At 45.7% G+C, this 27,893-nt stretch overlaps 1 protein-coding gene across 1 annotated transcript; it reads right to left on the minus strand.

The window, feature by feature from the left end:
- Nucleotides 1–1,015: 1,015 nt before the first annotated feature.
- CDC25A (cell division cycle 25A) lies at nt 1,016–27,893 on the minus strand. Its single transcript, XM_077808534.1, has 16 exons — nt 27,721–27,893; nt 21,501–21,586; nt 20,091–20,139; nt 18,988–19,026; nt 18,764–18,800; nt 18,220–18,321; nt 13,828–13,947; nt 11,410–11,547; nt 10,045–10,119; nt 9,401–9,553; nt 8,931–9,020; nt 8,279–8,341; nt 8,083–8,181; nt 7,083–7,213; nt 6,623–6,734; nt 1,016–4,353 (listed from the first exon to the last, which is right to left on the minus strand). The coding sequence occupies exons 1-16, from the start codon at nt 27,891–27,893 to the stop codon at nt 4,213–4,215; spliced, it is 1,608 nt and encodes a 535-aa protein (XP_077664660.1). The 3' UTR covers nt 1,016–4,212.

The following is a 27,893-nucleotide window of genomic DNA, read 5'->3' on the forward strand; positions in this document are numbered from 1 at the left end:
CATCCAGAGCAAATACATACGCATCTTTGCCCCATAGTGAGTTGTACAATTCTCCTCTCATAGGGTATGGAGACGAACATTAATATCAATCTCTCTGAAGTTCAGACCACTGCTCCTCTAGTCACTTACTTATACAGAGTACCTATAGTATATTAAAAGAAAAGGAGTACTTGTGGCACCTTAGAGACTAAAATTTATTTGAGCATAAGCTTTCGTGAGCTACAGCTCATTTCATCGGATGCTGCTACTCTGAAACCTTATTATATTATATATTAGTTTATTAGTTAGCATATTAGTTTAGTAGTTCTGCTCTGAGAAGCCTCTAGCCTGACAGCCTTGCAAACACAACTTGCGACTGGAATTAAACTGGGTTCTTTTCTTCCTGTGCATCACTGCCAGTAACCATAGCTCTTGAGGCCAGGTTAGGCCCTTATAGGTACTTGTGCAACCCTACACTGCTAGCACTGAAACTGAGTGGAAGTAGGGATGACAGCTCTTCTGGAGCACCAACACAAATAAGATCCAGGCCTCCTTCAGCTGGAATGACTTTGCTGACATAACAGGAATTAGGGGCAAATAAGATCATTGCCTTTCAAGTTAGTAGACAGGATCGAATACATCCAGGGAGCAGATCTAGTGAGTAAGATGGAGACATTTTTAGTCATTTTGCCACTGAACCGTTCGAAGTTACACTGGAAGCAGTCTTTGAAGTGAAAGGGATTTTAGAAAATTAGTAGAAAGCAATTCCACAATACAATGAGTGTAGTCTGTTTTCAGTGCGGTATGAGAATGCTGTTCCACATCTTATTTCATAGTATATATTAGTATTTCTGCACCAGTCATGGACCAGGACCCCATTGTATAGGTGTGGTACAAACCCAGAACAAAGAGACAACACAAAGAGCTTACAATACCAATATATCTGAGGAGACAGATGGATACACACAGTCCAGCAGAGGAGTACAAGAAACAATGACAGCCTAACCATTAAGTCTTTGGTAGGCTTCATGGCAGAGGAGTTTTAAGGAGAGATTTGGAGGAGGATAATGAGTTGGTTTTGCAGATGTTTATAGGGAGCTTCTTCCAAGTGAGAGAGGCAGCATGGGAATTGTCCACACTACACCACACTGCTCAAGGCTCATAATGATGGAACTACATTAGAAACAAACAGCTTGGATTTTAGGTAGTTTATTCCCTCAGCCTACAAGAGTCTATTACAGATGCAGGCTGTATTAGTACAGATCCTATTTAGGACCATGTACACCTTACAACTTCCCTCCCACCCAAACAAAATACTCAAACCAGGGTACATACAAAAGAACAAAGTAAGGTATAAAACAAGGTTTTGTATTTCCACACCCTGCCCCCCCCCCACAAGGTTACATGGATCTCTAACACAAACCGAACACTGCAACTAATTAACAATGTGGTACAGCAGTGTTAAACAGCGATACTCAGCATACATTTAATATCCTGAATACCAGGAAGTTGGGGGTATTCTCAGGAAATACAATGGTAAAGCCACAGATTGCTATAATGGTTATTGTTACACAAGAAACCAAAGGTGAATGACCCTTTTCAAATGGGGGGGAAAAAAACATTACTCAAACAGTCTCCCACCTGCTTTTTTTGGATGTGACTTGGATCTTCACAATTGTTACCGACATGACATTTGTTTGCCATGTTGCACTGGGGGAATGTGTATGGCAGATATGTTGCTAAATTGCCAGCTTTGAGTACATACTGATCACCTGCATACAGTGATCATGTATCAGAAGGTAGCTTTAGTCAAATGGATTACTGATTGGATTTCAGAACAACTTTCCCCTTCCCAGATTTAATACTGACACATAATTCAGAAAGTTTAGACTTAAGTCATTTCACTGGGCTTCTTACAGAAATTCCTAATACAAAATACCATGCAAGGATGTGGAATACAACTTCCCTCCTGTTTTTTGATTATAAGTTTGGTAAATCACCAGCACTGATTTAACACTTATTAATTCACCCATAAGAGACTTAACTTTAAAAAAGAATAAAAGCATTACGTAATGTTTTTGAAACTTAAAGGAATAAAACTTGAACAGTAGACGTTAGGAAATGGAAAACTTAAAAACAAAATAAAACGCCACAAAACCTTTCCAACCCTATACTTTGATGTAAATGCCTTTTTTGATGTTGACCTGAAGGGCACAAGTCAAGCCATCTGAAGCACTTCAGGATTTCTGCTAAGCTAAAAATAAGGGTCTTTGAGAATCTCTGGAAAGTAAGGCTGCTTTCTTACACATAGAGCTGGTTTCACTGATATGTTGGCACATGGGGAAGCAGAGCATACTAGTCTCGCTGTGCTCAAAGTGAGAGGCAGATCACATGCTAAGTCATTAGACCACAGGTGGGCAAACTACGTCCGGCAGGCCACATCCAGCCCGCAGGACCCTTCTGCCCGGCCCCTGAGCTCCTGGCTCCTCCCCTGCAGCCTCAGCGCTCCACCAGCACAATGCTCTGGGTGGCCAGGCAGCACAGTTGCAGAGCCGCGGCCTGACCTGGTGCTCTGTAGCGCCACCAGCGCTCCAGGCAGCGTGGTAAGGGGGCAGGGAGGGTTGGGTAGGGGTCAGGGTAGTCAAAGGGTGGGGAACAGGGGGTTGGATGGGGCAGGGGACAGGGAGTGGTGGATGGGGCAGGGGACCCGGGAGGGGCCATCAGGGGGCAAGAAGTGGGGGGTTGGATAGGAGCTGGGCCACGCCTGGCTGTCTGGGGGGAGACAGCCTCCCCTAACCGGCCCTCCATACAATTTTGGAAACCCGCTGTGGCCCTCATGCCAAACAGTTTGCCTGCCCCTGCATTAGACTGCTTTAGCATTTGCTAGACATGCTTTACATGTTGCCAAAGAAGCAACTAGAACAGGTTTAACACTGGCACAATCTCTTGCCATGGGATCCTCTGCTTTGGGTAGCTAATTTCTAGGATTTAGCTCTTTATTTAACTGGAGAACACAAAGCCGGCCTTTGAAAGTTTTTCCTTTTACCAGCATCAACTATCTACTGATGGAGAAAGCTCATTGGCTGTAGGCTCCTCTCTTGCTTTGTCCTTCCAACAAACCAGTTGTAAACACCTGAAGTTAAAAATCCACAGCTGCTGAAGCAGTTTTAGAACAGCTGCACAGCGGGAGGTGGCTGAAGTTTCACTGAGAAGCAAATCAACTTGCAAATGACAGGATAAGCATGATTCCACATAGCCAGGTTCTCTTCCAGATGTAAACCATGATAATACCTAGAACTGAAAGAAGCAGCAATATGCTGCTCCATCACTGCTCAATTTGGCAACGCTAAATACATAATCAGGTTTGCCGCCTGGCATTTCAGAGTTCATCAGAAGCAACCTGTTCTCTGGTTTATGGGAACTGGCAGTAATTCTGCCCACTTTGAAATGATGGTTCCTTCAGATTTAATGAAGCAGCTAAGGAGAAGTTCCTGAAGTTAAAATATAAAACAAAGCAACCTAGATCACAGAATAAATTAAAAGAACATGATATCTGTACAACGAGCAGTTTCCCGTTATACTGTCAGTAGGCTTCCTGTAGGTGTTGCATTTTAGTTGTGTGAAAAGCCTCATATAGAAGCACCACTCCCCATCCCACTTCACTACAGTGTGTTACACTGCCAACAAAAACCAATCAGAGCTGCAGTTGAAAGGAAAGACTTGAGAACGCCACGGTAGGGGTTGCCTGTTAGCAGAAATTAGGTCTCAGTGCAATCCAGATGACTCGCCTGCAGTGGTATTAGCTTCATTCGACTGTACTTAAATAAAATAAGGCATAGTTTTAAAACAGGCACTAAAATAATCTCACCATTAACACTTACACAGCACATGCCAGCTCAAGCCACCCCACCTACAGTAGGCTGTTGGGTAGCTGTTTCTATGTATGCCATAGAAGAGAATCCATTTCCATGAACCATGTTGTGGAAGGCATACAGAAAAGTCATCTTTGCAGTCAGCATGCAGATCACTAGGTCAACAGGAGCAGCATGGTGAATACAAGTGTTCCATATTGTTTCTCTTATCACTTCCAGCAAGACTGACAAGAATGCAAAGTTGTCCATGGAGTGAGTTGGTGCATGATAATCATGACCAAGGAACAGATACACTCTTCTCCCCTCCCACTTCAGTTTTCCTACATGGTGAGCAGTCTTCCGCTGCCCATCAATACAGCTCTTAGAGTTTCTTCAGGCGACTGTACAGTTCCCTTTTGCTCTTCTCACCTGCCCATGTTCTACTTTTCGTGCGGAACCTTTTCAAGTCTTCCTTAAAGTCCTCATGGTGCATGGGGCGGTAGCTTTGGGGTTCACAGTAGTTCTAGGAAAGAAAAGCTGGTTTCACATCAATTTGTCATTGCTTCATGTACAAATGACATTCCTATCTGAACCCTGTCAGACCCCAGGTCCCAAGCAAACAAGCTCATGCTTACAACCTTCCATACAACTACCCAACCATCCTATCACCGTGGCATCTAGATCCAGGCCCCAAATTGCAATTTAACAAATGGTTAAGGTGGTTTAAGTCAACATTCACAAACTGAACTCATCATTCAGCTCTACTTGACATCTTTCTCCTGAAGAAGGCCCGGCTTTGAGAGAGCTGACAACCTTATATTCACATTGTTCCCATCCGAAAGCCTCTTCCCAAGAAAGACTCTTCCCACCAATGAAACCAACAGAGCACAGCAACACTACACAGCCATTTAGGAAAAAGAAACAGTGTCCAGCCTGTGAGTGTAGGGGAAATTTGGCTAGGACACCAGTCTTAAGTGGAACTTACAAAATACAAAGAAATGGATTTATTTGCAATAGAAAGGCTAGGAAGGGGGGAAGGGAGCACAGTTGGTTTACTTTATTTTTAAAAGAACACTCTCCTTGTCTATGCTGGAATGGTATGGAGAGCTAGCTGGAGAACTGGTAGAATGAGGGCATGGCAGCAAAGAAATGGAACCTGATTGAGATGGAAAGCAATTTTTACTCAAACTTTTAAATGCACTAAGGCAGAAAAAGCAGTAAGAGATTTAATATCACCCTTCAAAATAAGGGCTGAGCATACCCTGAAGAGCCCCAGCAAAGACCAGATTTGACATTTCTGATATTTCTAATGTAAAAACGAGCTGAGAATCTATGGGAAAAAACTCAAGCTTTTGATCATCATACAGCGTCAGACAATGACAAACCCATGTTTCTCCTTTGTTCTTGCTTTCATGAAGAATATCATGGATTTTAAAACTACAAAAGGTCAATTTTATACCTCATCCAAGAGACATTGGTGAGTGCCAGAGTGACTATAATAGGTAGCTTTGAGGTGTTGAGAGGGTTTAGGCAAGAGCCTTTGTGACGCATGGCTAGAAAGGGTTGAACATCCTGCATAATAAATAACCCTCAAAAGACATGTGGGGAGATAATGTTTGTGTTTTTGTATATTTATATATGTATGACTAGGGTCCACAATGTAATCAACAGTCCCTGTTTATGCTGTATTCTGATATCATTTAAACAATCTGTAAACATGGGATATCTCGGTATTCATCTCTCTTTGAAATATACTGTGAATGGGGGAGGAACAAGCAAATGGCCTTATGTTAATTTGTATAGTTAAGTACTGGTGATGGACCTCCTTCAAAGTCATCCTAATTACCTTTTGTTCCCTGAAGAACTCCAGCTTGTCAAAAGACATGGAATTGTACAAAAGATCTTTGGATCCTATTCTGTCATCCCAGATCTGCTTAAGCTTCATCAGGGGAAGTTTAAGTCGCAAGACTGAGGTCCCAGTAATGCTGGTATGCCCTGAATGAGAGATTTGGACATTGGACTATGACCTATGAACTGAATTCTATAGGAACTCTTTGCAACTACAAAGCTCACCAACTCTGCTATGAATCTAAACCTCAATGGATTGAACTCATGTCTGTATGTATGCTGATTTTTTAACCATACTCTCTCTCTCCTTTTTTTAATAAATTTTAGTTTAGTTAATAAGAACTGGCTGTAGCATGTATTTGGGTAAGATCTGAAACATTCATTAACCTGGGAGGTGATGTGTCCGATCCTTTGGGATTGGTAGAACCTTTTCTTTTATATGATGAAATAAGATTTTCAGAAAACATATTTGACCTGGAAGGAGGCCTGGGGCTGGATCACTTTAAGGGAACTGTGTTGTTTGGACTTCTGAGTAACCAGTAAGGTAATAAAGAAGCTGTTTTATGCTGGCTTGGTGAATCTAAGTATTGGAATATCCACCAGCTTTTGGGGGTTTGGCTGCCTCATTCTTTGCAGTTCACCCTAATTGAGTGACCACAGCTGGCCCCCACTAGGACCCCGGTCACAACCTTTATTGCAAAAACTCCTCAAATGGCAAGTTAATCATAGCAATCAATCTAGTCTTGTAGCACAGCAAGACCACTATGTACAAAAGAGCAAGAATCAAGTATAGTGCAGTGAAATACTCTTCATCTGTTCAGAAGCACAGTTTAAGCCCTATAGCTGAATTTAGCTGGAGAGAGAGGCATTTCTTCAATGTTATCCCTGTTGTGAAGAGTGAAAACAAAAGGGCAATGAGAAGTTAATAAATGAGCGATCCTTACTTGGCATCTTAAGAAGAAGTCCTTATAGCCCCCCTTTAGCACATAGAGCTCTGGATAATGCAGGTTGGGGTACTCGTTCCCCAGTCTGTCTCTCTCTCTCACAAACCGGCACCTGTAATAGGGACAGAAGTTAAAACCTACAAACCTGAGTTTAGAAAGGAAGTTATATTTGCACAAACCACATTCCTAACCTGTGCCTCCCGATACTCCAAGAACAGAGTACAGCAGCCAGCCACCACCTGTGAGAAACAATTGCTGTACTGTCTGACAAATTCTGAAAACCAGTTGTCTATCAGGAACGACAGAGCCAGCGCCTACTACAGTAAATTGCGTAAGCGGTTGACACGCTGCTATCTAAAGTCTTAAGCCACCTTCAAAAGCTTACTAGTAACAACTGCATCACTAGCACAGCTGTGGGGTTCCAATCCCAGTATAGGTAGGACCATGCTCAGATACTCACATTCGGGGACCCCGCTCTGAGGAGAACTCACAGTGGAATACTATTATTACTCGTTTGTTCTCTGATGGCATGATAGGCTTCTTCAGCAGGAAATCCTCCACATCCTCTTCCATGTGGAGGTTTACAGCACCCTGGGAAGGCAGAGTCGCAACTGAGCATACAGCACAAGGTAGGAGGGGAGATGTAACAAAGCCACTTCTATCTTCTTGTTGAGCGCAGTTGCTTTGCTGTTTACACTCCTTGGAGAGCAGTACTCTCTGCTGGAAGAGCTCCTGTTCTTGTGGTCACTTGGGTGACTGCACAACGTCAGTAGGATTTAGGATTTAGCTTTCCACCTCAAAGCACAGGGCTCTGTTGAACTGCTTTTTCAAACTAGCCAGCTTACTCAAGCAGCACCCTTCAGAATAACTGCTCACATGTCAAAGCTTGTGTAAGAGAATAACGTCATTTCTTCTACAGCTAGAATATTAACATTTAGTTCAAGTAAACTGAATGTCCGATTAAGCTACAGAAGTTTTTAATATCCGTTTCCCGAGAGACAATAGGTACCCTAACACTCTGATTCTTCTACAGAGAAACAAGTGTACGGCCAGTCCTCTACAATTGCCCTACACTTCCCATTAAGGCACTCCCTGCTTCCAGCCAAGGAGAGCTGAGTGTTCCTCCCTTCAGAGGGAAAGCTAATCCAGAAATCACGAAGAGTGAGCTTAGTCCTAAACAATTTGTACAGCACACAGCACAACATGGTCCCAATTGTGTTTGGGGACTTTGGGCAGGACTGTAATATAATTTTAAATACAAGATCAGACACCATCTCCTTAACCTGAAGGGGCAACAAAAGAAAAGAAAAAAAAACCCTCAGCAGCCAGCCTTCCCTTGGATTTTCTCATGAATAGTTAAGAATGAGCATCTTTAAAGATACTTCCCAGTGCTCCCTGATTTGCCCAAAGGGTAGCCATACATCAGACACCTATACATTTCTCCTGCAGGGTCACTGTACCTTGATATGGCCTCCCTCATATTCATATGGATATCTGCAGTCAATTATCACACACTCCTTAATGAAGCTTGCAAACTTCCCAGTCAGCACAGATACAATCTGCACAGAAAAAGAAGATTTCAGGAGTTTATCTTATGTGCTACATGAGTTTGCTTCCTTGTAAAAAGAAATTTCTTATTGCCGCTGGGATACATACCATTTCTGGGTCAATATATTTTAAATCTTGATGCTTCCCATCTACAGTGTGGAAAAGGTAATCCTAAAAAAGAAAACAAAGGCTAACTCAGACTGAGGAAATCCCATTTATGACAGTGTAAACCATACATCTCAGTTACAGAATGTCTAGTTATTGATTTTATAGCACCCACTAATATAACTAGACACTCAGATCAGCAGAGGCACCTGCCCATTATTTATTTTATTATTAATTTGGCATAGGCAATCTGGTCAAGCCAAGCCACAGCGTTCTTAATAATAGTCAAGGCACGAAGACTTCCAGGAAGTTGAGTCATTTTGCAGTCCTCCATGTGTGTCATGGTTTGTGGCTGCCCACACTGACATAGTAGCCAGTCTAAAACTCCACGCACCCACAAGACCTTACAATCTAAAGAGGCAGAGGGAAAACGGATGCAATTTTAACAGTTTGTAGGGAGTTAGAGAATTATGAATATTGTGGGAAAGGATTGAGAATACCTCACAAGGGTGAGGAGTTAATTAGTAAATGATTGTTAAAGTACTTTAGTGCTTAGCATTTATAGAGCACTCAGACATGCACTGTTGGAGCAAGAGAGAACCTGACTTGGGTTAGTTTGACACACAAAGATGCTATTAAAAAAAATCAATGTTACCTTTGAGAAATCGCCAATAAGATTTCTTTGGTCACTGTCCAAAATGCTCTCAATCTCTGAGGATGACTGAGTTCTAATTAGTTTCAGACTCTACAGGAACAACAGTTAGAGAAGATTGCTGAGTAACAATGGCCTATTATCCTTTCCCACAGAGAATCAATGCACTTCACTAAGAGTGGACACTAACATCAATTGGTATATATCATAGAACACCTAAATCCTGGCCTGTCACACCCTCAAGTTTATTTTCACTTGGGATCACAATGGAAGACCTGAGCTTAAGCCCACCTAACCCATCCTCTAACATCATGCATTAAGAGACTACAGCTTGTCAGACGAACAGTTATCTACCTGGAAGATCATTGTTCTCTTGAACATCCTTATTATAATTTATAGAAGAATTGGATACCTAGCCTCACAAAATAAAACTGATTAGACAAGGGTTAATGTTAGATTATTAAGCCACCAACCATTGCTTCTTCAGAAGTTGTTCCAGGCACATTTCTCCTCCTTTTGCTGTTTCCTGGAGAGGTCTCTTCTTGGGACCTTTCCATTCTTTTCAGGGCAGTCCTAGCCACACCACTGGGCAGAGATGGTGATCCAAACAATCTGCACCGTTTAATCTGGAAAAGAAGCAGAGAAAAATTAGACACTCCCCCCAGCCAAGGATGAGGTTAAAGTCTAGATCAGTCTCAAACTTAAAGTTTCCTGCAAACATGTTTATAGAAGATTTCATTAGAGCATGAGTGAGTGTTGGACTGTCACCGCAAAGTAGCTGAGACATAATTTGGTGCCACAGCCAGCTGACCTCTTTTAACTTCAATACTGGGCCATATATTTAGTTGCCATGCAAGAAACCTGGGTCCTAATCACTGTTCTCCCTAATTTTTTTTAATTTTTCATGTGCAGAATGAATTTTATGTGCACCAATATGGAGGTGATGTGTGACACAAGGGCAGTTTTCGAAAGCCATATTAGCAAATGTATGGCTTGAGTGTACGAGGGATGCCAACTAAGAGTAATGATTTAATCTGTATTTAATAAGGAATTTCAATGGTCTAGATGGCCTTTTGAAAGAGATGCAAGTTTCATTATGTTGGGATGGGACACTTACGTAGTTGTCTGCTTTTCTCATGACCAGTGGAGCCGTCCAAAGGCTTGCCACACCAGATGGCATCTCTTCATTGTTCTGAGGAAGCAGAAAGTTCTATCACATTTCAGGAGAACCACATTTTATCATGGACAGTGATTACACAACATGTCTAAGGCTTTTGCCCAGCTCAAGCAGCCATTTAAATTTAATGCAGGTGGCAGAACAGTTCTTTGGGATTACTTATTCATTCACAACTGGGGGAACTACCGTTTATCTGGTAATTCTTAGATTAGCAGGAACTCCAATCTAATGAAGACTAGGATACTGGAAAGGCAGAGTCTTAAAGCTGTTGTAAGGGAAGTTATAGCAATTGATTCATTTAGCAAAAACTCCATTTATGGTTTTTAAAAATGTTACTTTACAACTTTAAGAGTCTCCTGCTCTCACGCATTCAAATAGGAACAGCATCCTGTTTAAGCAAAGGATTGCAAAGAAGGTACATCCAATTCTGGGCTTACCAATCATGACTCCATCCCCAGAAATATGGCTTCTCCATTAAATACCCCACTGTAGACAGATTTTTTTCCTTCCCACTATTTCCTGGGCATTCCCCAGTAAATTGCAATGTAAGTATTTTATCATCAACATAGGAACAGCAGCAAATTGTCTCCATTTAACTGCTACTGTCTGCTGGTGAGGAACTGAAGTGACAAGGTCTACAGTCTACTGTTAGAAGCAGAAGCATAACATTTCTGTATATCTATGAAAGGCAATAAGAGGTGGAAAAGACTACAGCTATGTCTATGCTAGCACTTTTGTTAGTAAAACACTTGTCAGTCAGGAGTATGAAAAAACCCACCCCCACGACGGACACAAGTTTCACTGACAAAAGCACCCGCGTGGACAGTGCTGTCAGCAGGAGACGCTCTCCCACCGACATAGCTACCACCACTTTGGGGTGGTTTAATTATGCCGGTGGGAGAACTCTCCCCCACCAGCACAGAGTGGCTACATGGGAAACCGTACAGCTGTGCTGCTGTAAGGTCTGTAGTGTAGACACAGTCTACAGCATTAAGTCCTCTTGGAGGATCATCTGCAATTACCAACTTTTTGCCACTTGTGATGAAAAAATTCTATTGTTCTATCTATCTTAGTTATTGTAGTTACTCAACATAGATGTTCACCCTGGACAAATACCATTAACAGATTGTTGATGGCCCTACAAGGCTTAACTAGAATTTACATTACTATGGTCACTTAAAAACCTGCATCAAGACTCTGCACTCAGGACATTATGTATACACATTACTTCTAAATAAGTGTTCAGTACAGACACAGGAATGCTGTCCCCTGCAAGCATAAATCAACCACTCCCCTTTCACGTACCTTCAAGTCCTCCCCATCCAATATATCTAGGAATCCATCATCTTCTTCCTCAGTGTCAGGGGAAGTTAGAGATGATTGCTGTATGAAAGCAGGCCTATAGTTTCCCAAGTCACCTTCAGGGGCTTCACCAGTGGGAAACTGGAAAGAAGACATTTTGGTTGAATGGCAGCCTCCATCCAGCCCTTTATTCTGGGGATTGTGTGTGACACTGACAGGCCAGCAGGTCAGAGCCATAGGCCAATTCACTTGTGTGTGAATATCAAAGAAATGTTAAGTGTACTAGTATGCACAGACCAATTCACTGATGTGTTAATAGGTATTGTTTTCACCTATCCATACCCTGTTGATTGCTGTCACGTTACATTTGTATATTCCTGTAGGTTTCAGAGTAACAGCCGTGTTAGTCTGTATTCGCAAAAAGAAAAGGAGTACTTGTGGCACCTTAGAGACTAACCAATTTATTTGAGCATGAGCTTTCGTGAGCTACAGCTAAGTGAGCTGTAGCTCACGAAAGCTCATGCTCAAATAAATTGGTTAGTCTCTAAGGTGCCACAAGTACTCCTTTTCTTTTTGCATATTCCTGTACTTACTTAATCATAGATCAAAACTGAGTGTTAGTATTCAGATGAGAATTTACTTGATGTGTAAACTTCATGAAAACTAATTACATTATAATTTACATAGCGTATATCCTGGTAATTAAGTTTACCCATCAAATGCAATTGGACCTTTGGAAATACAAATGAAGAAGGTTGCTAACTTCAAAGCATGGGTCATTATGTTCCACAATGGAAATTCAGACTCAGTATGCATTTAGTCAACAAAGCAGAAGTCCATGCTGTGAATGAAAACACTTGCCAGATGGCTTTCAGTGGAAAGGAGCTATAAGAATGGATCCAGGGAATGAGACTGTCTTTGAACTATTTGGACAATCACAGAGAAGCATTCCAGATGCAAGACAGAGATCCCCAAAGTTATTCTGGGTAACCTTGAGAGATTTATGGAAGACTAGCAGATTATTACATCTTTGCTATCATTTTGGACTTACAAACTTAGACTCACCTGTTAATGTATTTTACCTGCTTTAACCTCTCAATAACTTCATTTATTTTTCTTAGCTAATGAATCTTTAGTTAGTTTACTAGAGAAACTGGCTGCCAGCCTTGTCTTTGGTGTGACATAGAGAGTATCCATTGACTTGGGGTAAGTGACTGATCCTTTGGGGTTGCAAACGTGGTGTGATTTTTGGTTTTAATAACCTTTTATCACTAAGATCAGTTTGTCTGTGTGGCAAACAGGCTGAAAGGTCTAAAGGGACGGTCTGTGGCTCCATGGTAACACTGGTATAGTGATCCAGGAGTGCACTTTTGTTACTGTCTTTGTGAAATCTAATTATAGAATATATCACCAGTTTGGGGTGTCTGCCCTATTTTCTGACCTGAGATTGGCACTCACAATTGTGAACCACTCCAGACAGCATGACACTATGGTCTCCCTTCTAGATGACTAGGAATACTGGTTCTAGCAGCTAAGGCAGTGCCATTCCTTGAAATGGATTTACAGGAGTTGTTCACATGGTCACCCCACCTATTCATCAACTGGCTTAGGCAGCTCCAAACCTGGCTCTGGCACTGTTATTTGGCCAGCAGAATAGTGAAAAACTTCATTGCTAGTTTTCCATTAAGGGATAATCCTGCATTCTGGAAAATTATACAATCCAGCACGTTTGCAAAGAGGAGCTCACTTCCAGGATGGTGCAGAGAGAGGAGGTCTCAGTAACAGGAGGTTACCCAAGTCTCCAGGTTTTGTGCATGCAGCCAGGAGACTTTCAGAAAGAAGAGGGATCACCATAGTTAAGTAGTAGATGAAAACCAAAGTCCCCAATTCCCTGCTTCTATATAGTGGTCTTGGCCCCTTTCCTGGCCAAGCAACAGAACTTGCCATAGAATAGTACTTCATCCCTATATTATAAATGCAATTTTATTCTTTTAAACGCATCTAAATTTCAACACAGCTGTCTGCTTCACTGCAGAACCAGCAACACAACAAAAAGATTAATCCAATCCATGCTTTGTTAGACATCCACGCTCACTTGACTTATTGCCGTTTAGCTCAAGTTTCATGAAGGATTATAGTCAGTAACTACTTGTGGTGTTTTGGTAACACCCCTAGCTGATCTCCCATATTCAGGGTACAATGAGATTTTTCCCAGCATTAAAGCCTGAAAGCTGGGTGGACTTTTTTTTCCAGCTCAGTGTGTTATCAATAAAGATGCAGAAAGTAGTCGGTGCTTCTTCCCTCCCCCACTCCCAGAGCATCATGTCTCCGGACCACCGCTTCAGTGTGCTTTTTCTCCTAGAACCAAGCAAGCCTACGGCTAGGCAGAGGGTTCGTTGCCAAGGACAGCCTGATACATACCATCCGAGCTGGGGCAGAGTTCTGTCTTTGCCCAAAAACATCTTTTCCATCTTCAAGGGAACGGACACGCAGACAACTACGAGAAGCGGGCCTGGTTGGCTTCTTAAACTCAAAGGACTCCTTAATGAAAGGGAGCAAGGCAAGCATTTTATCAAACCAACGAAGCTTAGAGGTTGAAGGGCCCATTGCACAGAAATTTTACAGCCCCCTCTTGGACTCAGCTCCCTGCAGTCCAAGGGAGTAAGTAAATCTTTCAGCATATGTGCATTTCCAAAGGAAAGTTGTTATAATAGTGATTAATATAGGAGAATTAGACTCACTTTCTCAGAGTATCCTTTACAGTCAACTATCAGCCCTGCACCTATCAAACTTTCCAGCAAGAGTCTTGTCTAATCATTTCAAAGGCAGCCAGATCTGTGCCTAAATCACTAGAATGAACTTGCTGTTGTGCGACAAGCTGCGCCCTCCTCCCATTACTCCTGAGAATGACAGATAGATTTCTGCAGAAATCTGAGTCCTTGTAAGATTTCTTCATTTATCAAATTCACAGCTAGTTGGTCTGTAATGGAGTTGGACTCAATAGCCCCAGACAAGTTCCTTAATCAAGTTCCTTAAAGATTTACTCACTCAGTTTAATGAAATCACAGATGTTTACAGTTTGATAATTACAACCTGACAGGTCAATTGTCTGGTGAGGTAAGGGAAAGCCTTGAAAGTAAGAGGGATGACAAGGTAGTAGGTTTGGACTCTAGATCCTCAGCGAAGGTAGGATGCCCTAATTAGGTTAGGGCCCATCCCACACAGACTAGTTTCGAGATAGGAACATCCCTAGCAAAGAGCTGAAGTGGTCCTAGAAAAATGCTCCATTTTAATAGGGCACAAGAATTAGGGAGCATCCATCTTCCCTTTCCAGTTACCCTCACCTCTCTATAGTTCCCACCCACCCAATCTCCCCCTTTCTTTCATCAGAATATAGGTCTCATATCCACCTCCTCCCCCTCACTTCTGGTGACATTTGCCCCAGCGGGGGCCCTCCTCCTATCCCCACCCCCACACCTGTCCCGTCGCATGCTACCATTCTTACCCTGACACCCATCTCCTTCCTTTCGCTGTCTGTTGAATACTCCTTCCAGCTCTAAAAAGATCTGTGAAGCAAAGCTTGTCCCTTCCACCAACAGAAGTTAATCCCAACAACATACTGTTGTGCCAGCTGTGTCTCCCTAACAAGATCCGTCATTCACAACCGCTTCATATCTCTCCCTCCAGCTTCTGGCTCTCCCAGAACCCTTCATCTGATGCTGCCTCTGTAGCTGCGCTCTTAGGGCTTGTCTACATTACCGGCTGGATAGAGGGGCAGCGATCGATCCAGGGGGGGTCGATTTATCGCATCTAGCTGAGCACTCTCCCCTCGACTCCGGTACTCCACCAGGGTAACAGGCGCAGGCGGAGTTGACAGGGGAGGGTCAGCCATCGACTTACCGCAGTGAAGACACCACGGTAAGTAGATCTAAGTACATAGACTTCAGTTTTGTTATTCACGTAGCTGAAGTTACATACCTTAGATCGATCCCCTCACCCAGTGTAGACTAGGCCTTACAGAGGGCTCTTCCCTTACCCAACCATAACAGATCAGACCCTGGTGGGGGTGGGGCTTCTCTCCAGTTACTGCCACTTTAGATCCCCTCCCCCCCCCATTTCAGCATCACTGTATCTGGTTCTTCTACCCTTCTATGTTGCTATTATTTACCATCCACCCAACTCCTCCCCATCAGCCTTCCTCTCCAATTTCAACTTTGGCTCTCTCTCCTTTATTTCCCCCACTCATCCTTGGTGACTTCAGCTTCCATGCTGATGACCCATCTGACCCTCTAGCTGCACAATCCTTCACCTAGAGCTCTTTATTCAACCTGGAGTCCTGGTTCAACTCTCCCACTCACCAAAAGGGCCATTCACTTGACTTGGTCTTCAAGAGGCACTACCCTCGATGATTTCTGTTGTGGAGTTCCCTCTCTTCAATCACCACCTGATCTCTTACAGCACACCCATCAGCCTGTGCCCTCTCACACGGCCTTACTGTGACTTCCAGTCTATCTGCTCTCAGTCTCCTTCTCTTTATAGTATTGTTGTCCTTCTCCCCCATCACAAGGTCTATCCTGCCAACCTCCAGCTCTGGCTCACCTCCAACATCCATTTCCTACACTCCTGCTCTCATGTTGTGAAAATCTTCAGCAGAAATTCTGGGACCAGGCTGACTTCCTCTCTTACAAGTTTGTTCTCTCCTTCAGTTCTGCCATCTTCCTAGCGAGACAAATCTAATTCTTTAACTTAACTGAATCTCACACCCACAATCCCAGCTGCTTTTTCTACCACCTTTGACTCATGCCTCAAACCCTCCCATCCTCCCTCCACTTCTCAGCACAGGTTCTTACTGACTTCTTCCAAGAGAAAACTGACAAGATGTGACATGGCCTTCCTCCTCCCCTCACCTTGCCTTCCTGTCCCTGCCTATAATTCTCCTTCTCCCCAGTGAGAGGCAAATGTTTCTCTCTGTTCTCCTCCTCTAACCCCTCCACTTGCCCTAGTGACCCCAATCCATTTTCTGATCTCCCTCACGCCCACTCTCAATCCTTACCTACATTCCTCCTCAACCTCTCACTCTCCTCTGGCTCTTTCCCCTCACAAAAAAAACATACTTTAATCTCCTCCCATTTAAAAAACACCTCATCCTTGACCTAACTTAACTCTTCAGTTATTGTCTCAGTTCTCATCTCTTTCATTCCTAAGCTCATTGAATGTGCTGTTTACAGTCGACATCCAGAGTTCATCTCCTCCAAATCCATCCTAGATCCTCTCCAATCTGGCTTCCGCCACTTGCACTCAACTGAAACTGCTCTCATCAATATCTTCCTGGCCAAGACTCAGAACCTGCACCCAGTTCTCCTTGACCAGACAGCTGCCTTTGACACAGTCAACCATGCTCCCCCTCTTGGCTTCCGTGACTATCCACTCCTAGTTTTACCTCCTACCTCTCTAATCATGTCTTCAGCACATCCTTTAGAGGATCCTCCTCATCCACCTTCCAATTTCTGTGGCTCTAGAGGGCTCTCTTTTTGGTTCCCTTTTCTTCTCCCTCTACATCTTATCACTGGGTAATATCATCCACAAATTCAAATACCATCTCTATTCTGATGGCTCAGATCTACCTCTCTGCTCCGGACCAGTCTTCTTTTGTCCAAAGTTAAAATCTCAGCCTGATGTTTTCCAGATGGACATTTCACCATCAACTCAAGCTCAACATGGCTAAACCAGAGCTCTTCCCACAACTGCCTTCTCAATCACCATGCATGACTACACCATCCTGCCTGTCACTCATGCCTGTAACATGGGCATCATCTTTGACTTGGACTTCTCTAGGGCCTCACATCAAGGCTATGTCTAAGTCTTGCCAATTCTTTCTGCATAACTTCTCTAAGATATGGCCTTTCCTGTCCATCCAAATAGATAAAACTCTTATCCAGGCTTGCATCTTCATTACTGAAATGTCCTTTTTTCTGGCTTTGACAAATAGTGTTTCCTGGCTCGTATCCATTCACAATGCTTCTGCAAAGATGATTTTCCAACTTACAGCTTTGATCGTGTCACCCCTCTCTCAATCCCTCTACTGGCTCCCTCTTCTCTATCATATGAAACATGAGCTACTTGTCACCATGTTCAAGAACCTTCACAACCTAGCCCTCACCCTATCATCCGTCATTCAGTATTAACAGGTCAACTCCTGCCTCCAAGCAGCCTTCACTGCCCATTTTTTAAATTTCCAAACAAGCATCTTTGTGCTTTCTCCCTTGCAACGCCTCACGCTTGGGTGCCCCCCCCCCACCCCTCTTAAACATCTACAAAGCCACTGCGGTGTTTTCCTTCAAATCCCATTTAAGACCTCTTTACCACAATGCCTAAAAACTTAACAGCTAGACTAGACCAGTACCTATCAGGCTGACCGACACTGTCTACTGCCTCTTGTACTCCCATGTCTTTCTGTCTGTATCAGTCTGTTGTCTTTTGTCTTAGACTGTAAGTGCTTTGTTCTGCATTTGTACAGTACCTAGCACAATGGGGCTCCTAGGCATTATGGTAATACAGAAAGTGGAAAGTCAGCTTTTGCACCAGATTAGTGCGAATTCTGCAAGGCAAACCATGGAGAAGTTTAAGACTGCCACAGTTCACCAAAAATAATAAGAAAGGCTTTACCCACCACATCAACCACTCATTACAAACCTCCTCCCCAAATAAGGAGTTATCCCTATGTATCAAGCCCCATACAACAAGTCACATCTTCCTGGGTATAGCTTCCCATACTACACTACTTTGGAGATGCGTAGAGTGAATTAAACTTACATTCTCTTTGTTGTCATCTGTTTCAGTCAGGTGAAAAACATCACAATCCAATGAATCTGAGTTGCTCCTCTTCAGAGCAGGACTAGACCCCAGAAGCTTCTGCTGCAAAAGTGAGAGGGTATATCCTGCTCAATATCAACCAGTTCCCCAAATTTTGGGCAACTGAGAGGCCATGATGACAGCTTGCCAAGAACGTAAGGGCTATGGTACCCAAACTGGCACAAACTATGTTAAAGACAAGGGCTGGCCATGGACATGCAGCCCCTGGAGACAACAGGTCCCAGCATGCAATACTTCCACATAAAGCTAGTGACAGGCTGCCTTGTAGAACATAACAGATTACACTTTGATCCATTTCAAGATTATAGCCTATGACTTTGTTATCTTAATTTTAAGCAACAAGCAACACCAGATTCTTGGGACTGGAAGATTAATGAGTTTTGCTGGATATCTGCGAATAAAAAAGTGGGTGCATAAGTAGCGTAACGCTTAATACTGAAAACCTCTTTGCCACTCCTGAAAGACCAAAATCCCTCTCACTTACCGGGAGGGAACGTATTCTTCTGATGGGTAATTGAATACTGCAATGAGAACACAGACAAAAATAAAATCAAATTTTACTCTAACACTTAAACTGAAAAGCTCTTAACAGTAACTGACAACACAACTCAGATTTTCCACTGCAAAACTGAATTAGTTAGTGGCATAATTTAATAGATCAACAGATAACTAATTAAGAAGGGAAGTTAAAATTCAAATTGTACTCACTTAGTAAATCTGCCAGATTCTATAACTGTTTTCTCAAAGCTGAAAAAAGGCAGACAAAGGACATTAGTTACTTTTATTGCTAATTCATTATCCAATACTTTGGACTACTTAGTGTTGTTTAAACTCAAAGTCATGGAATGTTTGTTGCTGCTACTTGTCCCCAGCTTTTAAACTTGTGCACCTTAGGCTATGTCTACACTACAGCTTATGCTGACATAAATTATGTGTGAATAAAGCACTTCCCTGAATGACAAATTATGCTGGAATAAGCGCTGGTGTGGACAGAGCTATGTCGATGGGAGAGCTTCTTCCACCAACAAAGTTTCTACTGCTTGTGAGGGTGTTTTTTGCATAGAGCACCTTCACCACACCCACTACAGCACTGTATGTATAGACATGGCCTTAAGAACAGCAGACCATCTTGTTCTTTGTTTCCTAGAGACTTATTGTCTCAGCTGGGCTGGAGGACTAAACCCAGTTTCCCTACCCCAGTTTCCCCAAGGAGACTAGAACTAGTGTTTCCTAATTCAGGATAGTATTAACAGCAGATTAGCCTAAATGGAAACAAGAGTTTCTCAGTGAGAAATGGGACAGGGTGGCCCAAGGACCAAGTGCGTCCAAAACACCATCATCTTCTTTACCTGCAAGGTAAGGACATAACTGATTGACCATAGGTGGAAAACTCAAAACAAGCAATTGCTGTTAGCTATCAGTTAAGGTACATGTACAAGCAAATAGTATTGCTGAGTATTTAATGAAAACTATAAGTTACATGCAAGATAGGTGTAGCCCTCAGACTCCTAAGCAAGGTGCCAATGTGATGCTCAGAGTCTAGGGTGCTCAGAAGTACATACTTTGGTCTGGGCAACACATTAACTTAGACATAAGACTGTTAAGCAGTCTGGGCCACATTCTGTTGAAATAGAAAACCTAGAATTTCAAGCTGCAATGTGCCAAGACATACACTTCAAGAAGGTTAAGTGAGAAGAGCCCATTTTACATGTACTAGCTGTGGAATTTTCAGATCAAGCCTCCCATTAGCCCACATTTAGCAGTTAATAGTATAGTCTAAAATGCCAAAAGGTTAGCACATTTTTACATACGTTTCCTCAATGTCTGAGTTCAGGGGATCAGGAAAATCTAGACAGTAGCCTGTGAAAGATAAAAAAATTTTATTAATATTGAAAATATAAAGTACAGGGCACTGTTAGCGAGGAGTCTTAGATCTTCTCCCCCCAAAAGGAGACAGTGACTTGCTCAGCAGGGCAACTTTTTGCCATGCAGAGAGAGTCATAGACCAGATAAATCATCCCCTACTGGAATCCCTGGAGTGGAGGGGGGGAGGGGAAGAGGCAGGAGAGACAGCCTTGAGTATCACCCAGCTACTACTTCTGACCACAGGTAATGGTTTGATACTGGGCTTTTGGGGTGAGTGAGAAAAGGAGGAATAAAAATATCCCACCATGGTGCCCTGTATGAGAAACTGTCACATAAGAAAGGAACATACCACTTTAGAACCACAACTTAACTAATATTTTGGCCTTTTTCCACACAGACTAATAAATTGCCATTCCTTTGCAGGTTAGCCCTGCCAATTGATTGTCTCCTATATGCAAGCTTTTAGCCATGCTCTTTTATTACCCCCCTCCCCTGCACAAAGTAGGTAATATTAGCAAATCTCACGCAGTCATCTATCGAAAAATGCCTTCATGGCACTACACAAGACGAGACATACATAGAGAGAAGGCCGTTTCCCTATACTGGGTTGTGTCAATAGAGTACCATGAAACTCCCACGATTTTAGTGGTATTAGTTAATCATATCACTCTAAACAATATTTACATTGATGTAGCGCCTCCCATACAAAAATACTTCCAGTTTTAGACATAGCTGTATTTAAGTGGCTCTACATATCTCTGGGGTGCAAGGACAATAGTTGGACAACCAACAGCACATAATATGCCACCATGGTTTAAGGTATTAATCAAGAAGATCAACATGAAATTACATTGTATTCACGCAGTTTATCTACCTCAGAAGGATGAAAAGCACAGTCAATTCTGCTAAAAACTCAATTTGTGATTCCAAGGAGTGTAGGTATTTCAAACCCACTGCTTAGACCATTAAGCCGTTACCTCTTGATTGTCAGCAACCACAAACTAACATGGGAGAGCTATGTTTACCAGCCAATGGTTTACAGAGAGGCAGAACAGACTAGTGAATTGGAGCCAGAACTGATTTTTCACACTGGCTCTGCCACTGACTTACTGTATGATGCTGGACAGGCCACTTAACATCTGTACTTACATTTCGACATTTTCTTTTTTTTATAAAATGGGGCCATCTCCCTCCTGCTTCAGGAGGGTTGCTAAGATTAATTATTGTTGCAGTGAATTATGCAAGTACACAGTATTAGCTTCCTGTTAAACCTGAAAATTGCTCTTTATAATACAAGGCAAGAGGATGTCAAGCTTTTTCATTCCTTAGTACTTATGTGTGGATTAAAAAGTAACCTGAATCAGTAGATTCTGACGAGTCTGTTCTTTGTAGATTGTTACTGTTCCTCATTCCCAGCATTTGCACAGAATTCTCATACTGACTGTAAAGATTAAGAAAATGAGTTATTTTACTGAATGTTTCAGACAGGAACCACCACAATAGGTTTAAAACGTAGAAATAAACTGTAAATGAGCTCAAATTGGAATGGTTACTCTTGATCAGCTTATGTAGTGGACAACGCAAAAGGTGCCAGTTTAACAATCCTGCAGATTGAAGTTTTGCGTAACCATAGCAGAGACAGTACTGGTAAGAGCAATACAATACTCCTAGGGAATTCTGCGTCACTGCGCATGCACAGAATTCATGCCCCCCGCAGATTTCTTTGATTCCCCACAGAAAAATGACTTCTGACAGGGAAGCCAAAAGAGCGGTCACACACCTCTCCCCGGCATTGCAGGCAGGTTGGTTCAGGCATCCGCAGCAGCCAGTAGAGACATAAATCACTGTCTGAGGGGAAGAGGTTACACAATTGTGTGTGAGACACACACACTTTGTCCCTCTCACTCGCTATTGCAGCTTGCTTGGCGTGGAAGGGCAGGGCTTTAGAGCGTTTCTGAGGAGTTAGGCATGGGATAGGCACTGTCCCCTGAGGGAGGGCAGAATGTAGCTACCTGCTTGCTTACTGAATTGTTCCCATTCTTTTTGTGAATTCTCCCAGGAGTATAAAACAGGTGTAAATGATTTAAGGCTCCTTTACATTGCCAGAGTGGTGTAAGGGACAGTATGGCCTGATAAAAGCTTATGGTGCTTTAGTGATTAAAACTGGTCTAATTTTTGGACTGAATTTTTTCTAACAGAATGTGGTCCATGAACTGTTTGCTACGAACCTTTCTGGAGATGGACAGTAGCCAATATAAATTGTGAGTTTGATTCCCCAGCCCTCACTTGTTCTTCAGTTGCCTTTGATGTAACACTAAGAATATGGATGCATATATTTGTTGACTAATAACTAGAAATAAAGGGTCAAACCTAGTTACATTACTGTTAGGCTAGGGGGTTTGGGGATTTCCTCCAATACTCCCCACTCCCATTCTCCATCCATTGTACTGTAGTTTAAGTAAATTACTGAAATAATTGAAACCAGAGTGATTATATTAAGTTATTTTGACACATAAAATATGCAGAATTTTGTAATATTGTGCACAGAATTTAATTTTTTTGCTGCAGAATTCCCCGGGGGAGTAATACAAGTTTCAGCACATTCCTGCCAACATGACTCAACCGAATGATGTGGACTGGATTTACACCAATGTCCTTAAAGCAATTAAACCCCATTTCTTTTAGTGACTGGTGTATTGTAGGTGCACAAATGCAGAATTGCTAACCTCAAGAGTTAAAAAATCGGGCCTAAAATCATGATAAATATATTTGGGGTTCTTTGCCTTCTGGTTTCCATGTCATTCAGAAACACTTGCATCAAGATTAAGCTTTTCTCTACATGTATCATAGCTAGAAACTACCTTTTTTACAATTAAAGTTGAAATCCTCTTCTAATCTCATGCCTCCAGGAGCTGGGGCTTTGAAATAAACCCCAAATATCATAAAACTTGGAATAACGTTGTGAGCATTGGCAACATTGCATGTGTGATAGAGTACTATTGTATGGAATGAATTTATAGGTATTATGTGGTCTATCAAAGAGCCATGAAGAGGTAGAATAGTGGCAAACAGCCCAACCCAAATAACCCCACGTTTAATTCCTTTGTTGCCTGGAAGAGAATGGTGGGAGAAAATAATTCATCCCTGTGCAGAGGGCTATCTAAAAACAACTTTATACCATTTATTTCCTCCTCCCCCCCGCCGCCGCCAGCCCAAATCAGGTTTTAAATGCTGTGTTGGTCTTGTGCTGCCCTATGCATAGGGATGAATTTTGCTCATAATGTGTAGTTATTGACTAGTGATTAAATCATTATTTTTGCAATATTATTGCCAACACCAGAGAGAAGAGGAAATCAGCAGATTTTGTGCCTATACAACCTTGATGCTCGTTTTACAAAACTGCGTTAAAGAGTGGTACTAATGAGCTCCAAGGGACTCTAACCTAGTCCCATTTGAGTGGTGGCTGTAAAATCTTCAAATCTGAAGATCCTGCCCGACGCAACATACACCCATGAGCAACAACTTATTATCCACCCTCAAACACACATGGTAAGCACCTGTACAAACCTAACTCTGGGAATAGGGCAGAATGGGCCAGACTAACATATTGGGCAGATTCATCCCTGGTAAACTATCAGCAACAAACTTACACCAGGGATATACTTGGCCCTTTATGATTAATTCACAGTCTCAGTCATTTCAGTGCAGAGAAAGAACAGAAATATTGAGACAGTAATGGAGGAGGACTTTGCATGGCATGGGTAAGAGGCTACATGGTGTGGGGTGGAGGAAGGGCTACAACAGGGGGTTCTCAAACTGGGGGTCGGGGGGCGAGCTGTCAGCCTCCACCCCAAACCTTGCTTTGCCTCCAGCATTTATAATAGTGTTATATATATTTTAAAAGTGTTTTTAATTTATAAGGGAGGTCCCACTCAGAGGCTTGCTCTGTGAAAGGGGGTCACCAGTAAAAAAGTTTGAGGACGACTGGCTACAGGGCATGTTCAGAAGGCTTTGGGAAGTGAGAGGATGTGGTATAATAGACTGCAGGGTTTGAGCGAAGAAGATTGAAAGTGGAATGCAGGGATTTACCAGTGCACAGGACTGCTGGTACTGTTTGGGGAGTCGGGGGTGGGGAGAGAAGGCAGCAGGGGTCAGAGTGTCTGGAGAATGGAAATAGGAGCCAGGGAGAACTGAGGGTCTACTAAGATGTGATCATGTGGGCTGTGTGAGGAGGAAGAGAAGGCTGTAGGGACCAGGCAGAGTTGCCAGGACAAGATAGGGGTTGATTAGAGAGGCAGGAGTGGCATATGGAGAAGGATTACAGGGATCTTGGAGCCCAGGTACCAGGAGCAGTAGGTGGGGAGCTGCAAGGCTTGGGAGTTGTGTGCGGGACAGGTCATAGGGGCCACATGTGTGGGGGTGGTGGCAGCCACTATGGATAATATAGAGATCATGTGGCACCATGTGTGCACTCTGTGTTAAAAGAGCACACCAAGGAGGCCAGTGCCAGGAAGCTATGGGGTTGCAGGGATGAGTTTAGAGGGAATACACATTGGGGAAGTGGGCAGACACCAGTGGGATGTGAGGGTGGCATAGGTGGGGTATCAGGGGCCATATGTTGGGGAGATGGGCAGACACCAGGAGTCATAGGGGCTGTATATGGATAGCCACCAGGATTCACAGGGATTGCAGGGATTGGGGATGCAGAGGGAGGGTCATGACGGCCATGTGTCAGGGAGGAGGGAGGCACAAGATGACTCTGGGAGGCCGCAAGGGTGGAGTCCGGGGAGCCATGTATGGGAGAGTGCACAGGCAACAGGGGACTAGGGAGGCTGCAGGAGCAGGGTCATGGGGCAGGCACCAGGAAGGGCTATAGGGGTGGGGTTAGAGAGACCAAATGGAAGCAGTCACAGAGGGACTCTGGAGGCTGCAGGGGTGGGGTCCTGGGAGCAATATGCGAGGGAGGGCAACAAGATCCAGGGGGCTATGGAGGTTGCAGGGATGGGGTCCCGGGGCAGGCACCAAGGGGACTATGTAGGCTGAAGGGATGAGGTCCCGGGGCAGGCACAAGAGGGCTCTGAGGGGAGCCACATGTGCACCAAGGGACTATGGAGGCTGCAGGGGTGGAGTCCTGGAAGCCATGTACGGAGGAGGGGGCCAGAAGGGGTGAGGTTATGGGGGCTGAAGGGGTGGGAATCCTGGGGGGGGGGCAGGCATGAGGCAGCTCTGGGGTGGGGTCCTGGGAGCCATGTCGGGGGGAGGAGAAGGAGGACAGGCACCAGAGGGGCTATGGGGGCTGAAGGGGTGGGAATCCTCGGGGGAGTGGGGGGGGACAGGCATGAGGCAGCTCTGGGGTGGGGTCCTGGGAGCCATGTGGGGGGAGGAGGACAGACACCAGAGGGGCTATGGGGGCTGCAGGGGTGAGGTTATGGGGGCTGAAGGGGTGGGAATCCTGGGGGGGGCAGGCATGAGGCAGCTCTGGGGTGGGGTCCTGGGAGCCATGTGGGGGGGAGGAGAAGGAGGACAGGCACCAGAGGGGCTATGGGGGCTGAAGGGGTGGGAATCCTCGGGGGAGTGGGGGGGACAGGCATGAGGCAGCTCTGGGGTGGGGTCCTGGGAGCCATGTGGGGGGAGGAGGACAGGCACCAGAGGGGCTATGGGGGCCGCAGAGGTGAGGTTATGGGGGCTGAAGGGGTGGGGTCCTGGGAGCCATGTGGGGGGAGGAGGAGGAGGACAGGCACCAGAGGGGCTATGGGGGCCGCAGAGGTGAGGTTATGGGGGCTGAAGGGGTGGGGTCCTGGGAGCCATGTGGGGAGGAGGAGGACAGGCACCAGAGGGGCTATGGGGGCCGCAGGGGTGAGGTTATGGGGGCTGCAGGGGTGAGGTCCTGGGAGCCATGTGGGGGGAGGAGGAGGAGGACAGGCACCAGAGGGGCTATGGGGGCTGCAGGGGTGAGGTTATGGGGGCTGAAGGGGTGGGGTCCTGGGAGCCATGTGGGGGGAGGAGGACGACGACAGGCACCAGAGGGGCTATGGGGGCTGCAGGGGTGAGGTTATGGGGGCTGAAGGGGTGGGGTCCTGGGAGCCATGTGGGGAGGAGGAGGACAGGCACCAGAGGGGCTATGGGGCTGCAGGGGTGAGGTTATGGGGGCTGAAGGGATGAGGTCCTGGGAGCCATGTGGGGGGAGGAGGAGGACAACAAGCACCAGAGGGGCTATGGGGGCTGCAGGGGTGAGGTTATGGGGGCTGAAGGGGTGGGGTCCTGGGAGCCATGTGGGGGGAGGAGGACGACGACAGGCACCAGAGGGGCTATGGGGGCTGCAGGGGTGAGGTTATGGGGGCTGAAGGGGTGGGGTCCTGGGAGCCATGTGGGGGGAGGAGGAGGAGGAGGACAGGCACCAGAGGGGCTATGGGGGCTGCAGGGGTGAGGTTATGGGGGCTGAAGGGGTGGGGTCCTGGGAGCCATGTGGGGGGAGGAGGAGGAGGACAGGCACCGGAGGGGCTATGGGGGCTGCAGGGGTGAGGTTATGGGGGCTGCAGGGGTGAGGTCCTGGGGGCTGCAGGGGTGAGGTCCCGGGGGCTGCAGGGGTGAGGTCCCGGGGGCCATGTGGGGGGAGGAGGAGGAGCACAGGCACCAGAGGGGCTATGGGGGCTGCAGGGGTGGGGTCCTGGGGGCTGCAGGGGTGGGGTCCTGGGGGCCATGTGGGGGGAGGAGGAGGAGCACAGGCACCAGAGGGGCTATGGGGGCTGCAGGGGTGAGGTTATGGGGGCTGCAGGGGTGGGGTCCTGGGAGCCATGTGGGGGGAGGAGGAGGAGCACAGGCACCAGAGGGGTTATGGGGGCTGCAGGGGTGAGGTTATGGGGGCTGCAGGGGTGGGGTCCTGGGGGCTGCAGGGGTGGGGTCCTGGGGGCTGCAGGGGTGGGGTCCTGGGGGCTGCAGGGGTGGGGTCCTGGGGGCCATGTGGGGGGAGGAGGAGGAGGACAGGCACCAGAGGGGCTATGGGGGCTGCAGGGGTGAGGTTATGGGGGCTGCAGGGATGAGGTTATGGGGGCTGCAGGGGTGGGGTCCTGGGAGCCATGTGGGGGAAGGAGGAGGACGACAGGCACCAGAGGGGCTATGGGGGCTGCAGGGGTGAGGTTATGGGGGCTGAAGGGGTGGGGTCCTGGGAGCCATGTGGGGGGAGGAGGAGGAGGACAGGCACCAGAGGGGCTATGGGGGCTGCAGGGGTGAGGTTATGGGGGCTGAAGGGGTGGGGTCCTGGGAGCCATGTGGGGGGAGGAGGAGCAGCACAGGCACCAGAGGGGCTATGGGGGCTGCAGGGGTGAGGTTATGGGTTCATGGGGGGAAAGGCACCGGGGAACTACGGGGGCTGCCGGGGTGGAGTCTTAGGGGGGCGGCACGGGGGGAAGAGGAAGGGACCACCAGGGGGGCTCTGGGGGCTGCAGGGGCGGGGGGGGTGGGGCCGTGTGAGAGGCACCAGGGGGCTCGGAGGGTGGCAGGGGATGGGGCATGAGGGGAGGGGCACCAGGGGGCTATGGGGCGGGGGCACCAGGGGGCTGGCACGGCCGGTCTCACCTGTAGCCAAGTCCCTGCAGCTGCTTCATGGTGAGGCTGAGGCCGGAGACCGGGGAGAGCTCGGCGGGGAACAGGGACTTCACCACGCCGGGCCCGGCGGCCGGGAGCTGCGGCAGGAGGAGGCGGCGGCGGCGGGAGCTCGGCGGGGCGGGGCTGGGGGGCCCGGGATCCAT

Source organism: Eretmochelys imbricata, chromosome 2 (assembly GCF_965152235.1).
Source record: "Eretmochelys imbricata isolate rEreImb1 chromosome 2, rEreImb1.hap1, whole genome shotgun sequence".
NCBI classification, from domain to species: Eukaryota; Metazoa; Chordata; order Testudines; family Cheloniidae; genus Eretmochelys; species Eretmochelys imbricata.